The 15,628-nt window shown below is 47.9% G+C and overlaps 2 protein-coding genes across 2 annotated transcripts in view; one reads left to right on the top strand and one right to left on the bottom strand.

Annotated features, from left to right (window-relative positions):
* The window catches only part of LOC147429902 (ALG6, ALG8 glycosyltransferase family), a 33,540-nt gene extending 25,661 nt beyond the window's left edge, over positions 1–7,879 (bottom strand). The window contains exons 1-2 of the mRNA XM_086496098.1: positions 7,729–7,879; positions 7,336–7,576 (exon numbers count right to left, since the gene is read on the bottom strand). Of these exons, the coding sequence (XP_086352224.1) occupies positions 7,336–7,576; positions 7,729–7,822 (335 nt within the window). The 5' untranslated portion in view covers positions 7,823–7,879. The remainder of the gene's footprint in view (positions 1–7,335; positions 7,577–7,728) is intronic.
* Positions 7,880–9,889: 2,010 nt separating this feature from the next.
* On the top strand, positions 9,890–10,330 carry LOC147429901 (uncharacterized). Its single transcript, XM_086494886.1, has 2 exons — positions 9,890–9,920; positions 9,987–10,330. Exon 2 carries the CDS (start codon positions 10,106–10,108, stop codon positions 10,328–10,330), a length of 225 nt encoding a protein of 74 aa, XP_086351012.1. The 5' UTR covers positions 9,890–9,920; positions 9,987–10,105.
* The last annotated feature ends 5,298 nt before the right edge of the window (positions 10,331–15,628 follow it).

The following is a 15,628-nucleotide window of genomic DNA, read 5'->3' as shown; positions in this document are numbered from 1 at the left end:
CTGCACCCCTCTCATGCCCTGTAGTAGCTGGAAACCCTGCACCTCCTCTGACAAGCTTGGAAACTCTAACCAGTCACCTAAAGAGCGTGCTGGACCTGCTGCCATGGGACCCCAGGAAACATGAGGCCGACTACCAACCAAGTGGCCTCTCTGAGTGCTAACCATGGGGTTCCAAACAAGGGGCTGCCGTAGGCGCTCCTCCGTGCAAGTAGGCTGTCGCTGCTCCAGGCCTCGCCGCAAGAGCTCCCAAGATCAAAGCAAACTCACAGCTGCAATCTCCTGCTCAAACCAGCTCTGCGCATCTCTATGAAGATCCATCTGGTCGAAGGTCGCCAGGGGCCTCCAGCCTGAGGCACTCTAGCACGAAGCCGCTGTAGCAAAAACTCCTTCCAGGGCTCCTCACCTGGAAGAAGTCCTCTGACTATGAACTTCCCAAGAAGGGCTCTGCTCTGCTGTGCTGGGTCAATGATCCCAACCCCTCCCTGTGAACAAGGAAGAGTGATGACCTGCCAAGCCACTTTCGCTCGGGCCATCTGAGTGTCACGTCCTGACCAAAGGAAGTTCCTGATCAGCCTCTCTACCTGGCTGATACAAGAACTCGAGAAGATCCAGCAAGAAGTGACGTACCACATAGTCGCCAACAACACCTGGTTGGCCACTACTACTCTGCCAGCCAAAGAAAGTCGTGTTGAGCTCCAGTGTAACAACTTCCTCCTGATAGACAGGAGGAGGGGAGCAATCTGCTGCTCGGGAGACAAGTCCAAACCAACCTGACAGCCCAAGTACCGAACTGCAGTCCCTGGGGGGATCCACCTAAAACCCTCTCCTGGCATCCAATCGGGCACAGAAGCACTACCAACCGAGAAAGCCACTGTCTTTCTCCAATTGATCAGTACGCCCGATGCACAACAGAAGGTCTCCAGAGCCTGCTCACACCTGTGAAGGCTGGCCTCCTGGCCATCGAAGTACAAGGCTGAGTCGTCGGCAAACTCAGCGTCCAGTAGCTCATCTCCCCGAATAGGGAGTGCTAAGGCCCGTAGACCAACCTGCTGCGACACCAAAAACCTGCTCATCGCCTCCGCATAGAACAGAAAGAGGAAGGGGGCAAGAGGACAGCCCTGTCTGACCGAACGTGTGAGCATGAAGCGATCCCCTCTACCTCCTGCTAAAAGTATCTGACTGTGAGCCTGTTTGTACAAAGCTGACACCCCTCTGATCCAAGCATCTGAGAAGCCCATCCTGTGTAGAGTGCCCTCTAGAAAGTCCCAGTCAACTTTGTCGTATGCCTTCTCAAAATCGAGAAGAAGAATCACCAGGTCCTCACCACGGAGCCGCGCTAGGGCCGAAGCCTCCCAAAAAGTAAAGATGTTGTCAAGGATACTACATTCCTTTGTCTGAGTCCCATGTATAAGGCTCTCTAGAAGTGGCTGAATCCTCAAACTAAGAGCCTTGGCAAGAATTTTGTAGGCTGAGTTGAGGATGGTGATGGGGCGCCACTGTCCAATCTCATCCAAGGAGCCACCCTCCTTGGGAATGAGGTAGATCAAGCCCTCACTCATGCTGTCAGGCATCACTCCTGTGTGCAAAATGTACTGAAAAGCACTACAGAGATCTGGGCCAAGCAGGTCCAAGTGCTCCAAGAAAAAACTGGGAGTCAACCCATCCTCACCTAGACAGCTAACACGGGGGAGGGCCCTAAGAGCTGCGTGCAGCTCCTCAAGCTGAAGTGGCAGCTCAAGCCTCTGACGCATCTCCTCAGTCACAAGGCAAGGCATCTGTGCCCACACCTGCTCCCTGCATGCATCCTGACGCTCTAACTGAGGCTCTGCAAGACAGTAACTCACGGTAAAAGTCAGTAGCAATTGCACGCATATCCTCGGGCTCAGAAGCAATTGATTGACCTTGGCATGCGAATGTCGAGTTCCCACTGCCTCAAAGAAAGCACCAGTCACTCTGTCGCCCACCTGTGTCCACTAAGATGCATGTCGATGGAAAGCAAACTCGTGTCGCCGCTCCTCTGTGCTAACAAGCTCCTGGCGAGCCTCTTGTAGTTGCTCCTCCAAGTTTCCAACCAAGGACTGTCTAGATGCTGCTCCTGCATCCTCTGCAACAAAGCAATGCCCTGTCTGAGACGCTGCTCCTCCTCTCTCGCTGCAGCTCGGCGAGCCAAAGACTCCTGGAGAAAGAAACGACTAATCTGAGCTAGTCCTCAGGCCACTCTGTCAACAAGAGAATCCTCCATGTCCAAGCTCTCTGTCAAGAGAGGCTCTACTCGCTCTCTGAGTGCAGAGTCCAGCAAGACCCTCTCTGGGATGCGAAGCATTGTGCTCACTCTCCTCTGCCTGTCTGCCACTGTGAGGATCACTGATGTATGGTCCGAGAAGGAAGTCCCTGCCAGAATACCAATTGTCCCTCCCAAGTCACTGAAATGGTCACTAGTGTAGAGGCGATCTATCCGCGATAGATTCACTCCTCCCACTCTACGGTCCGAACGAGAGAAGGCCACGCTGTCCGGGGGCCTCACAAAACTAGAGTGCTGCCAAACATCCGAGACCCTCAGAGTCGTACAAAACCTCTCCCAAGCTGCCAGCTCAACTCCGTGCACAGTAGCATGGCTACCACCAATCCTGTCAAAAGGGTCCTCCAACATGTTGAAGCCCCCCCTATGCACCAGTGTTCTGCCTGCGGCAGAGACTCAACTATCTGTGAGCAAAACTCTGCTCCAGCACTCGCCACATTGGGCACATAGATGTTCAGGAAGCCCACAAGGCAACCCTGAACCTGCATAGTAATCCACTAAGCCCTACCTGGCACAAAAATCCCTCTGCCCACAATGGCCTGCTGCAAAGAGTCCGCAATAGTCATACATACCCCACCTTGGATGCCTCCAGCTCCAAAAGCAGCTGCCAAAAAGAATCATATCGTCCACGCAAGAGCTGACCACAACGTCTAATGCGGCTCTCACACATATGGTGCTCCTGAAGCATAAGGAGATCAATCTCTCCTCCCACAAGGCAACGCTGAAGCTGCTGACGCAGTCGGCCCCGTTGACGCTGAAACTGGGGCCCACCAAATCCCTGCACGTTCCATGAGATGATCCTCATGGGGAGCGAGAGAGAACAGATGCTACCGCAGCAGCTAAACGGGCTATCTTCGAGGCTGGCTTGGATGGGGAGTAGCCCGCATCCGAGCGTCCTCTAGATAGGTGTGACTGCAACGAGTGCCTGGCCCAAGCCCAAGCAGAGCGAGCCGTACGTAAAGCAACCTCCTCTATCTAGGAGTCCTCATGAATGTGTACATAGCATGGCAAGCACTATGTATCGGCAAAGAAGTAAACCACAATGTGTCTACATCATGCTGTATCTGGAGGTGTCACCGCAAACTTGGCCAATGGCCACAAAGTCTGAAGCATCTCTGCAACTCCTAGTTCTCCCATGTGGTGAGAGAACTCTAGGACCTGTGTGTGCAACCATCCCGACACTGAGTCGAGAGTCCACTCTGTCTGGTCTTTACCGCAAAGGGAAAAGGAGAAGCAAACTGCCGAGTCCAAGGCCACTGTCCCCCCTAGCTGCAAGGAACAGAACATGGACCTTGAAGCAGGCTGCCTCATGGTCTGCTGAGGGGTCGCCGAGAAAACGAGTAAAGTCGTAGTAGAAGAAGTCCCATCGGCGCCGGATGTCGATGCTCGTCAGATCACGAGGGATAGCTGCAAGGGGAGATGTCTGTACCTGTAGAGGGGGTCGCAAGAAAGGTTGTCCCTCTCGCCAAGCGACTCGTGGCAAAGGCGTTGTCACGAGATCTCCTAGCAACCGGAGAAGGCCCTGCCCCCTGGGTCGACTGTGGAACTAGAGCGGGAGGAGGGGGAGTAGGAGCAGGGGGAAGAGGTGGAGAAGAGGGGCGGGGGGGAGCAGCAGAGGTAGAGGGGCGGGGGGAAGAGGCGACAAGAGCAGGAGGTAGGGGGGAGGATGATGAGGAGGGGGGGAACTCTAGGAGGGGAAGGGCTATCGAGGGTGAAGCTGGGGTGGGGGCTGGAGCAGGGACCTCATCCTGCTCAAGAGGACCGAACCAGTTCCCCGTGGGAACTCACAGCTGCTGGGTAGGCGCCTGAGGACCACTCTGAGTGCCAGGCTGTCGCTGTGGCCCCTGCCGTCATCGACCACGGACCTGCTACCATCCCTCCTCCGCTGGAGTCCCAGGCTCAGAGGGTGGCTCTGCATGTGTGCGTTGTGTCTCTGTCTGTGGCTGTTGGCCAGCCCTTGCAGGTTGGGGCTGAGTTTGTGGTGTAGGTTGAGGCCTTCTCCGTGGACAGGCCTTCGCAAGATGGCCCATCTGTCGACAAATGAAGCACTGGTTCGGGAGGCCCGAATACTCCACACTCTGTCTAAACCAACCCCCACTCACCCGAGGCAAAAGAATGACCTTCGGGAGCGTGCAAGGTTGTTTCCGTACGTACGTACGGTATGGTTCCGTACCGTACGGTACGTCCGTACGGTATCCGTACGCACCGTACGATTCCGTACGTACACAAAATTTTTTTTTTTTAAAAAAAAAAACCTCTGAAAAAATAAACCTCTGGAAAAAAAAAATCGCCAACAGTGCCTATTCCCCGTGGTTGGATTAGGTGGGCGAGGCCTTTAATAAGTCCACCTATCCTATACTAGTTATTATCACAACAGAGAATCAGAGAGTAGAACAGAGTCTCTGCACAGAGACCAAGGAAGGATTTGCCGCCACCGATAAGGTTCTTTCTCCCTCCCTCCCTCCTTCTCTTTGTGTTTGGAGTCTGCAAGGAGGCACTCTAGAGTCCTGACCTCGCGAAAGATTGTAAGTTTTGTATTCAACTTGGAAGTGTGCGTTAATTGTGTTGCAGAGTTATCTAGTGGTTACTTAACCTGTGGGGTGATTTTAAGTGTTTTTTGAAAGTTGTGGCTATGTTTAAGTATTGTGCAGTGTTTTTAAACTAGATAGGTTGTATATAAATTTGAAATTCTTTGTATTTTTAGCTTTTAAAAAATATACTACGAATTTTACGTACCTTATGGCCCAATCCATACGGTACAACGTACAGTACGTACCGAACACGTACCGAATACTACGTACCTTACAACCTTGGGAGCGTGTGAGTGTCCCTAACCAGAACGCGAACTGAGGGAATGTCAGCCGCCTTGGCAGCTACTGAGGCTGCCATGCGAGGTCTCCAGGACAGTCCCAATGGCTGAGCCTATCCTGGACAAAAGTGGTAAGTACTCCCTCCGTAAACCCGGAAAGCAGACGGAGATGGGGATGTCTGCCTCCTCTACCAGAACATCCGAAGTAGGGCGAAACCATGTCTCCACTGTCGAAAGTGGGCTCGTGCTGCTCGGATGGTCAATGGACTCATGGCGATGACCTTGGACGCCATCTCGGAGGTCTCAAACTCAATCTGATAGAAACCTCATCCGAGTATCTGTACGTCCAAGATCTTGCCCACCTCTGCGAGAAGACGAGCCTGGAGAAGGTCACGCTGCTCTCCTCTGCTGGGTCGGGTGCCGAGAATCTTGCAGATGACAGAAGTTGCCTGCAAGCGCTCAACCTCTACGGCTAGGCTCGCTTGCTCTGTCGGTGAAAGAGCAAGTCGAATGGTGGGCTCAGCGGGGTCGGGCGAGAGGGCTTCGGACGAGTCCCTCTGTGGCGGAGCTGGAGCCTCCATCTGTGTCTACTGTTGTGGCGGAGAAGCGGAAGGAGAAAAAACTCTGCCAACAGATCGCGCCGAGCACTGTCCAAAGAACAGCGCTGCCAGAGCCAAATGCAGAGAATCTTCGGGAAAGAGGCGGAGAGAGAAGAGAACGGCGAGGAGGGAGATTTTGTGAGCAAAGACCGGAGCGAGGGGGGGGGGGGGCTGGAAAAAGCAGCGGATGAGGGCAGCGGGTGGCACCGCGAGAGGACAGCGGGCGGCAGCGGATAAGGCGGACAGGGGGGCGGCAGCTCGAGAGGGCAGCGGGCGGAGGGTGGCAGCGCGAGAAGGCAGCGGGGGGGGGGGGGGGGGGGGGGGGGGCAGCGTGCAGCAGGGGGGGATGGGCTGGGTTGCCGCGCGCGAGAGAACAGGCAAGGGGGGGTGGGGGCAACGCAAGGGCAGCGGAGGGGGGGAGGGGCAGCGAAGGGGGGGGGGGGGGGGGGGCAGCGATGGGGGGGGAGGGAGGGCAGCGATGGCGCAGGGGTGGAGGTGCAAGCAGCAGCGAGCGCGCAGCCGAAGGTTGATTCGGGAGGAGTGTTCATCGGCAACTTTATGTTTCTATGTCTTGTAACACGCATATGTAAGCATTTGTGTTGCATTGTGATGTGTCAACCACTGAATATTCCTAATTGGATGAGATTGCCTGGGTATGAAACGCTACACTGGAGGGGATCTTGCAGGGGAATCTTGCTTCTTGCTTGGAGGGAAGTCCACCAAGGTCTTGATGAGAAGTGGCCTGCTGAGCTTGGCTCATGTTGCCTCTTCTGCCAAATAGTGCTAGCTCTAGTTTACTTATATACAAACTTAGCAAAATTGCCCTACCTACTTTTGTTGGAAAGTCACTTAAATTAATAAGTGAAAAATGTCAAAAATAGAAAAAATAGGCTAAATGCACTGGAAAATTCCCCTGACTGATTCTAATGGATTATGATGGGAATGCTTATGATCATACTGTGTGCAATCAGAGGATACGCATCTACACTAAGTGTCTGGGCATGCACGGTCTACGAATAGACTCACAAAAGTGTCAGATCACTTCTAATCTAAACTGACTGGACTGACTGAACCCTGATCATGATGTAGCTTGTCCACAGATACATAGGGTTGGACGTGTCACGTGACATGGAGTGCCAAACCTTTCACCAAGTACGTGCCAAAAATGCAATCTAAACTTGACTTTTCGACCTAAAACTATCAATTGTGGCAAACCACAAAGGGAATATCAATGCTTGATGGGAAATCATGCGAGTGCTTTTGTTGTGACTGGGTCTTGCCAAGGAATGAGCATGCAAATATGATTGACATGACTGACAATCGTGAAACATTTTGGATTCCTTGAATACAAACTTTCTATCTTTTCTAGAGTGATCTTCATGCGTCTGTGTAGATAACAAAGTCTCGATTTGGTTCAACCACTCCGTATCTCTCATGTTGTTACCTTAACAAGTTAGACACATAACAACACGCCCATCATTGACCTTGTAAACCTTCTCAAGGAGACATCACATAACAACCATCGCGGAGAAAGACACACCGAGCAACAAGCATAGCAACCCCACAGATCCTAGAAGATCGGAACATTTATTATCCAAAACAAAATGAGATAGACTGTGGCATTATACCTGCTGGGGGTCTCATAGCCACGGGATGTATGCAAGGCAACAGAGTCTGGCTCAAGAGCATTGAGTGCAAGGCCGTGAAAGAAGCTCTGGTACGCAGTAAGCGGAGGATAATCCAGACCCCAATAACCCAGGTCATTGTGAGAAGTGTTGACATACCACTCTTGGACTGGCGTATGCAGAGTTATCTCCATCCAATGTCGTTGTGCTTCATAATCTCCAAAATGGGGGGGCGTTTGAGCACCTTAAAACACACACAGCATTAGCATTGAACACATCTTACTCGACGAAAATGGGGGGGCGTTTGAGCACCTTAAAACACACACAGCATTAGCATTGAACACATCTTACTCGACGAAAAAAACAAGAACATGCTTGCAGAATGTCGATGCCTACCTGAGTAAGAATGAAGAGACACCAGCAGTCGTATGAAGAAGGCAAACACGCAAATGAGTAAGAACATCCCGTTTCTGTAAGCCGGAGGGGCCATTCCTCACGCATAACGAAAACAGAAGCTCCTGCAGTGATCGGTAGTATGTGTGAGAACTTAAAAGATTAACTTAAATGTGATTAATATCACTATTAATTAATATGCTAATGTCAAAACATATGAAAGTACAAGATAGAAATAGAGCAATGACAATAGATTGCACTTGAATGGAGAAAGAACACCCTGTTACAAATGAGGACAGCAATGGGATATATATACAAGTAAAGGGAGTGAGGATTATCCATCACATGTGAATTATAGGTTGGTGGGAATAGACACATGTTGAGACTTACATAGGTGGAAGGGGTCCATGTGGGAATTAGGGAATAGAGGTAGGTGAAAAGAAGTCCACACTTAATAAAATAATAAGTTATTTTTACATCCTCCCTTAAGGGTGGCCCTTCTCGTTGTAACGCATTGAGATTGATGAACAAAAAGCTTTGTGAAGTAGCCATTTCGTAGATACATGCCATCCCCCCTCAATGAGAAGTTCATCCAACAGGGATCAAACTCAAATTACGAGATGAGGTTGTTTGTTTAGTGACGGGCACAGACTTGGTGAGAAAGTCTGCGCAATTTTCTGCAAATGGAACATACACTAGCTTGATGAAGCTATTTACGACTAATTCTTTCAAGAGATGAAAGCTTATCTTAATGTGTTTGAGGTTGGATGAGAAGGAAGGTGATTCTGTAAGTGCGATGGTAGACTGATTATCAAAAAAAAGAGTGATTGGATCAGTAGAGATATTGAATGGTAGCTTCAATTCGTTGATCAATTCAGAGATCCAAAGAGCCTCGCGGGAGGCAAGAGCAGCAGCAACGTATTCCGCTTCAGTAGAAGAACTTGCAATAGAAGATTGTCTTTTGGCTTGCCAAGAGATAGGACCACCAGCCAAAGTGAATACATAGCCCCCTGTAGAAAAACATCGAGGGTCATCGTCAACCTAGTTGGCATCAACATATCCTGAAATAGAGATGGGGCTAGAGGGGTCGTAATAGTAAGTGAGGGCATAGTGTTGAGTGGTGCGTAAGTAGCGAAGGGTGCGCTTTGCAGCTTGCTTGTGCACTTTACAGGGCTTTGACATAGAGCGAGAGAGGATATGGCATGTGTAGCAAAGATCGAAACGGATGCAAGAGATAAGATAACGTAATTGTCCGTAGAATTTTGGGAAATGAAAGAATGGGCAGTAGAGTGCATCAGTGTGAGTGTAATCATGAAATTCGGGAGCAAGCTTGTGCTTAACAGGCAAAGGGGTAAACTCAGGGGTTGAAGTAGACATACCATAGAAGAGGAGGAGTTCTTCAATGTATTTGGATTGGGATAATTGAATAAATTTACCTGCTAGATCTCTTATGACTTCAATGCCGAGAAAATAAGTCATAGATCCTTTGTCAGTTACTGGGAATTCATGAGAGATGCAATCAATTGCTTGTAGCAACATGTACTCTGATGTGCCAAGAAGAGGAATGTCATCCACAAAGAGGCCTAAGATAGTCATGCCTTTAGAGGTCTGCCATATGTAGATATTGTAGTCTGCTATAAGACGTTCCCAGCCACATTTGAGCAAGTAGTGGTGCATGCGGATGTACCACTCTCGTGCAGACTGTTTTAAGCCATAAATGGGCTTATGCAATTTACATACATAATCAGGGTGGTGAGGGTCTTCAAAATGAGGAGGTTGTAGCATATAGATGAGCTCTTGGAGCAAGCCATGTAAGAATGCATTTTTTATATCAAGATGATGTAAAAGAAGATTGAACTTAGCAGCAAGTGCAATAAGAAGCCGAAATGCAGTCATACTCAGTACTGGCGAATAGGTGTCTAAGTAATCCACACCTTGTTGTTGAGTAAAGCTGCGAGCGACAAGGCATGCCTTGTAGTGATCAACTGAGCCGTTGGGGTGGTATTTCTTCTTTAATAGCCATTTGCAAGAGGCAATGTTATGATTCTTAGGAGGCGGCACAAGCTCCCAAGTGTTAGCTTCTTTGAGGGCTTGGAGTTCATCCAATATGGTGGCATGCCACTCCTTACTCTCGCTAGAAGCGAGGGCATCGAGAACAGAGAGGGGAAGGGCATCTTCAAGAGGCTCTGGTGGATGTTCAAGAATCATTTCATCACTGAGGACAACAAAGAAATTGGTGGCTTCATAGATCTCGTGAAGAGAGCGGGTGCGGCCATGCGAGCTAGAGGCGGCTTGGTCCAAGTGTATAGCCGAAGTGTGTTACGATGGCGAGGTGGCAGAAGTAGAGCTATGGGGCTCGACTTCGTTGACGTCTGCTGGGATGGGAGTAACTGGCAAGGCTTCGTGGGAGTTTCAGAAAAAAGATGGCAATTGTGAAGGTGAGACCGGTAGCGAAGGTGATGGGACCTCACGAGGTGGAGCACCGAGTGTTTGCGGTGTGATGGAAGTAGCGGCAGTTGGGACGGACGGTGTTGGTGATGGTGTCAACTGTGAGGAGATGGGTGCAAGAGGTGGTGCAGAAGTGTTGCCGATTGGTTGTGCATGAGAATGCGAGACATGAGGAGGTGGATGGGCGATGAGGAAAGGCCTTTGGATGGTGAAGGGAGGCTCAAGATTGTGCCTAGAAGGGTGGGAAATTTTCATGGGTGTGTGTGTGGGTGAGGCCGTCAACAAAGATTGATGAGAAGAGTGGACTGGTGATGAGAATGTAGGGTGTGATGGTGGAGAAGATTTGCCTGAGTTTGATGAATTCTTCATCAAAGACGACGGTGCGGGCAAAGATAAACTTGTGATGATCTGGGATATAGAGGCGGTATGCCTTGATGCCAAAGTGATCACCATAGCCGACAAAAGTTGTGCGTTGAGCACGTTGTGATAGTTTTGATAAAGGTTGCACCACAAGTGGGTATGCAATGCTTCCAAAGATGCGAAGGTGGCCAAGATGAGGTGGGTGACCGTGCCAGAGGGTGTAGGGTGTAGTAGTAGGATTGCAGGTGGATGGAATGCGGTTTTGAATGTAGCACGCAGTGGCGGTATGCCTTGATGCCAAAGCGATCACCATAGCCGACAAAAGTTGTGCGTTGAGCACGTTGTGATAGTTTTGATAAAGGTTGCATCACAAGTGGGTATGCAATGCTTCCAAAGATGGGAAGGTGGCCAAGATGAGGTGGGTGATCGTGCCAGAGGGTGTAGGGTGTAGTAGTAGGATTGCAGGTGGATGGAATGCGGTGTTGAATGTAGCACGCAGTGGCGGTAGCTTCTTCCCAATAGGTGTCTGGGAGGCCAGCTTGAAGAAGCATGGCACGAGCAGCTTCAAATAGTGTGTGATTCTTGCACTCGGCAAGACCGTTTTTTTGTGGGTGGTTGGTGATGGAGAATTCATGTCGAATACCAGCAGAAAGACATAGATCTTTGAATGCATGAGAAGTGTATTCCTCACCATGATCTGTGCGGAGAGTTTTAATGTGGCAGCCATGTTTAGTCTCAACTAATGCCTTGAATGTGCAAAAATGAGAGAAGGTTGAGGATTTCTTGGCCATGTAGTAAGTAGTTGTGTATTTTGAGAAATCATGTATAAAAGTAAGCATATACTTATTGCCAAAGAGGGAGTTGACGGGCAATGGGCCACAAACATCAGAGTGGATGAGGTCGAGAGGTGCAATGGCTCGTGATGATGCAGTGGGGAATGGGACATGATGTGCTTTAGCAAGAATGCAGCCCTCACAAAGTGTGATGTGAGTGAGGTGCTTGGGAAGACCTAGTGCAAGTTGGCGATGAGTGAGTTGGTGCAAAACATATTGAGAAATATGTCCTAGTCTATAATGCCATTTGAGTGTGTTTTCTTGTGTTTTTATGGATGATGCAGATGCATGTGCAGGCGATGAGTCACCCTATGGATAAAGACGCCCAGTTTTGGGGACCAAAAGTGTGACATATTGACCATCTTTGTTTAGTGCCAAAATGTGGCAGCATTCTCGCATGAATTTACTGATGATGCCGTTGTCGGTTAGCTCGCTCACAGAGATGAGATTTTTCTTGAGACCAGGGACATAATATAAGTGAGAAATAGTCGTGTGTAGGCCATTAGGTAGGTTAATGACAACATCTCCATAGGCTTTGGCGAGCTGGATGTTGTTATCACCGAGGCATACTTCTAGAGGGTATTCTAGATGAGTGATGTTGGATAGCCAGTGTAGGTGATATGTCATATGATGGGTGGCGCCCATATCAAGTAGCCAGATATTGGGATATGAAGTAGCTATAGTGGTGGCATATACTTGCAAAGGATAAGATGGGCTATCATAAGTAGATATGTCAGCATAATGAGCTTGACCATAAATAAAAGGAGATGGCTAGCCATGGCGTGTCCCCCCTTGAGGGTAAGAAGGATATAGATTAGGGTGAGAGATAGGACGATTACCTTGATTGCATGGTTGCTGACAGTCCTTTGTGAGGTGTCCAAAGCGATGACAGTTGGTGCATTTCTTTGAAGTTTGGTGATTGTGGTGGCTTTGAAATTGTGACTTTCTTCCAGAATTATTGTGTTGTCGAGGAGGGGCCGAATGTTGAGGCTTCTTGCTGTTGTAAGGGCGTGAGTTTCTTGTCATAGTGACAAGTGCTGTGGACTTCTATGAGCTGCTAGTGTGGTCGCGAAGCGTTTCCTCCTAATGGATCTTGGCTACAAGATTTTGTAGCTGCAAGTTAGCCGGTGGTGGCTTGTGTAGTGATAAAGGCTCTCCATGATGCAGTTAGAGAAGCCAATAAGAGCATACTTTGAAGCTTTTTAGGGATGGCAAACCTTGAGATAAGTACTTCATCTAGAAGTATTTGCCACGTCTCCAAAAACTTGGAGGATGACTGACCCTCTTGCATGGTAGTGTTTACCAATTTCTTAATAAGGGAAACTTGGTAGACGAGGTCAGTGTGCTCATAGTTCTTCTCAAAGAACTTCCAAATGGCGCTAGCAGTAGTTAGCTTTTCACCATTTGGACTTGCCGATCTTGGCAACGAAGAATGAGCTCCATCTTGGCACTATTGTTTCTACTATGCCAAGTATTATAGGTGTCGATGAAGTATGTTGAATCTTTGTCTTCGGGGTCTTCGGGGTGGTCAGGTTGCTCTTCGACTCCTGACGTGACATGCCAAAGTTGCAGCTGAGTGAGGTAGAGTTCCATCCGAATCTTCCACACTTGGTAGTTTGTGCCGTTAAGCTTGTTGATAATGTAGCGGGGCTTGTAGGCGGATGGAGAAGATGAAGAAGCTAACTCGGCCATCTTTCGAGGTTCCGGATTCCTTAAAAATAATGGAGAGTGAGGCTTTGAGTGTGGGCTAGAGAGATGGAATTCTCTTAGCACTAATTAGAAAAACTAATCTTAAGTTCTAGAGCTCTGATACCATGTGAGAACTTAGAGATTAACTTAAATTTGATTAATATCACTATTAATTTAATATGCTAATGTCAAGACATAAGCGAGTGCAAGATAGAAATAGAGCAATGACAATAGATTGCACTTGAATGGAGAAAGAACACCCTGTTACAAATGAGGGCAGCTAATGGGATATATATACAAGTTGAGGGAGTGAGGATTATCCATCACATGTGAGTTATAGGTTGGTGGGAATAGACACATGTTGAGACTTACATAGGTGGAAGGGGTCCATGTGGGAATTAGGGAATAGAGGTAGGTGGAAAGAAGTCCACACTTAATAAAGTAATAAGTTACTTTTACAGTATGTTGGGTGACAAGCAAAATTTTTGCTTGTGCGGGATGTCGACTTTATGTCGTAGAAATGTTTTGTCCTCACAGCAAGTGTTTTTGTTGACACTTCCATTAAGGTAGGGCTTAAGGGGCGGAATTTTGCTAACATGGCTTTGGCCAATGAAGATTTGCCGTGGAAGGGTGTTTTTTTAAGGTGGAAGATATGCATGGAACTGGGGGCTAGAGGGTTGATTTTGGACGTATGGACTCGAAAGTACATTTGTGTCGTGGTTTTTCCGCTTAGTATCCCTGAATGAAGGTAGCTCGACTGTTGCGGGTGTATTGTATTGTGCTCTCTCTCTCTCTCTCTCTCTCTCACACACACACACACACACACACACACACACACACACACACACACGCATGCATGCATGCATGCACACACAAACACACAACATATTGATGGATTTTTTATGTTGGTTGTAAAAGTATATCATTCTCTAAGTGTATTGTTGGTGATAATACCTTAGCTAATTCTCAACCGTCGCTGTCAAGCTTCTCAAGTACCGCCACAGAAAAAGGCTCTACGTCATCCTGTTAAGAGGTATGATTTATTTTACAATGCATTCCATTAAGTTAAGCAAGAATCTTCTTCTTCGTTAAAATCTATCTCCTAGCAAGCAATTGTTGTTGTTTCCCCCCTCCATAGCCATATCTAGCTTGCTGAAATGGCTCCTTGATCCAAAGCTTCTTGGGAACGATTCTATGCAGACGATCGATGCCATGCAGTTCTTGCATCTCAAGCTAGAGAATTGCAGCTAGAATCAACAACAGAATCTCCATATCTAGGAAGAGTTTTCTTGTCTTTTGTAATTTTTAAATCTTTAGAGAGGAGGGCAAAATCTTTAGGTTTTTTGATAACCATTTGCATCTTGCCCTCCTAGGTGATGCAATGAAGATGGAAAGCTTCATGCATCACGACAATAACATAAACTTTGCAAAAAACATTACTATCACAAGCCTCAGTCCCAAGGCCTCAAACACCTTCGAAGGTGGAGAGAGCCAGCGGGGAATGAGGGTAGGGAAGAGGAAGAAGAATCACTTGTAGGAGAAAGAAATAGTTCCTCACTTATCATCACTCTTCTTGCTTAGCATAGCATAATAGCATATTAATGAAGATGAAGAAGATGGCAAGCTTAAACATTGAAGCATGACTCTTGGTTGGATTTGCATTCCATAGCCAAGAGTGTTGGTGTAGGCTCTCAACTTCTCAACAAGCTTAGAGAAGGAGATCGAGCTCTTGCACTTTGCACTTCACACAATGAAAGTGTGTGTGTGTGGGGGGGGGGGGGGGGGAGTATACCCCCCTCTCATGCTTGGTCCACCCCTCTCTCTCTCTCTCTTTTGTATTATTTAATTATATCATTTGGACATGTGTCCTCTTTTTCCTCTTTGAGAGAAAGAACTTAATTATATATTTTTGTACATCTAAATTCTCATTGGACCCTTTAAAGCCTATCCAATAGGATTTAAGCACATCATGAGGTCCACATGGGGAGGATCTTGACATGTGTCTTTTATGCCTCTTAAGATATCATGTTTGAATTGAACATTTCAAGCACCTTAGTCATTTAAGCATGAAAATCGTTTATGCCTCTTAAGAGATCATGTTTGAATTGAACACTTCAAGAACCTTAGTCATTTAAGCTTGAGAAGAACCTCAAGCTTGGGCAAGGCTCCCACAAACACCTTAAGCACCTTAGTTAGCAAGCACGACAAGCACCTCATGCTTGTGTAGGATTCCCACCTCAAGGTCAGCCATAGCTTGCCTAAGGTCAAAGGACTTTTTAACACTAAATTTTGGAGGTCTTTAATGAAGCTAACCCTAAGGTCTTTAAGTTCCATTAGACAGCATTGCTCTTTAACAGACCATCTCTCATTTGGACCCCTTTAACATTGGCCCCGTGTTGAGACAGATCCATAATCACATGTCTATATTCTAAACCTTGCTCCCGTTTATTATCGCACATTAAATGATTAGTTTAATATGAGAAAATCGTTTGGATTGGTTAGATATTAGATTTTTTGACATTACCTATCTCTTGAAATCATAGTTGTCCTTGACTATAAGGTAGAAGAGATAA

The sequence above is a fragment of the Adiantum capillus-veneris genome, chromosome 22, assembly GCF_014529385.1.
Source record: "Adiantum capillus-veneris isolate H3 chromosome 22, ASM1452938v2, whole genome shotgun sequence".
NCBI classification, from domain to species: Eukaryota; Viridiplantae; Streptophyta; class Polypodiopsida; order Polypodiales; family Pteridaceae; genus Adiantum; species Adiantum capillus-veneris.
Note: the sequence above shows the minus strand (reverse complement) of the source record. Positions and strands in the feature narration are given on the sequence as shown.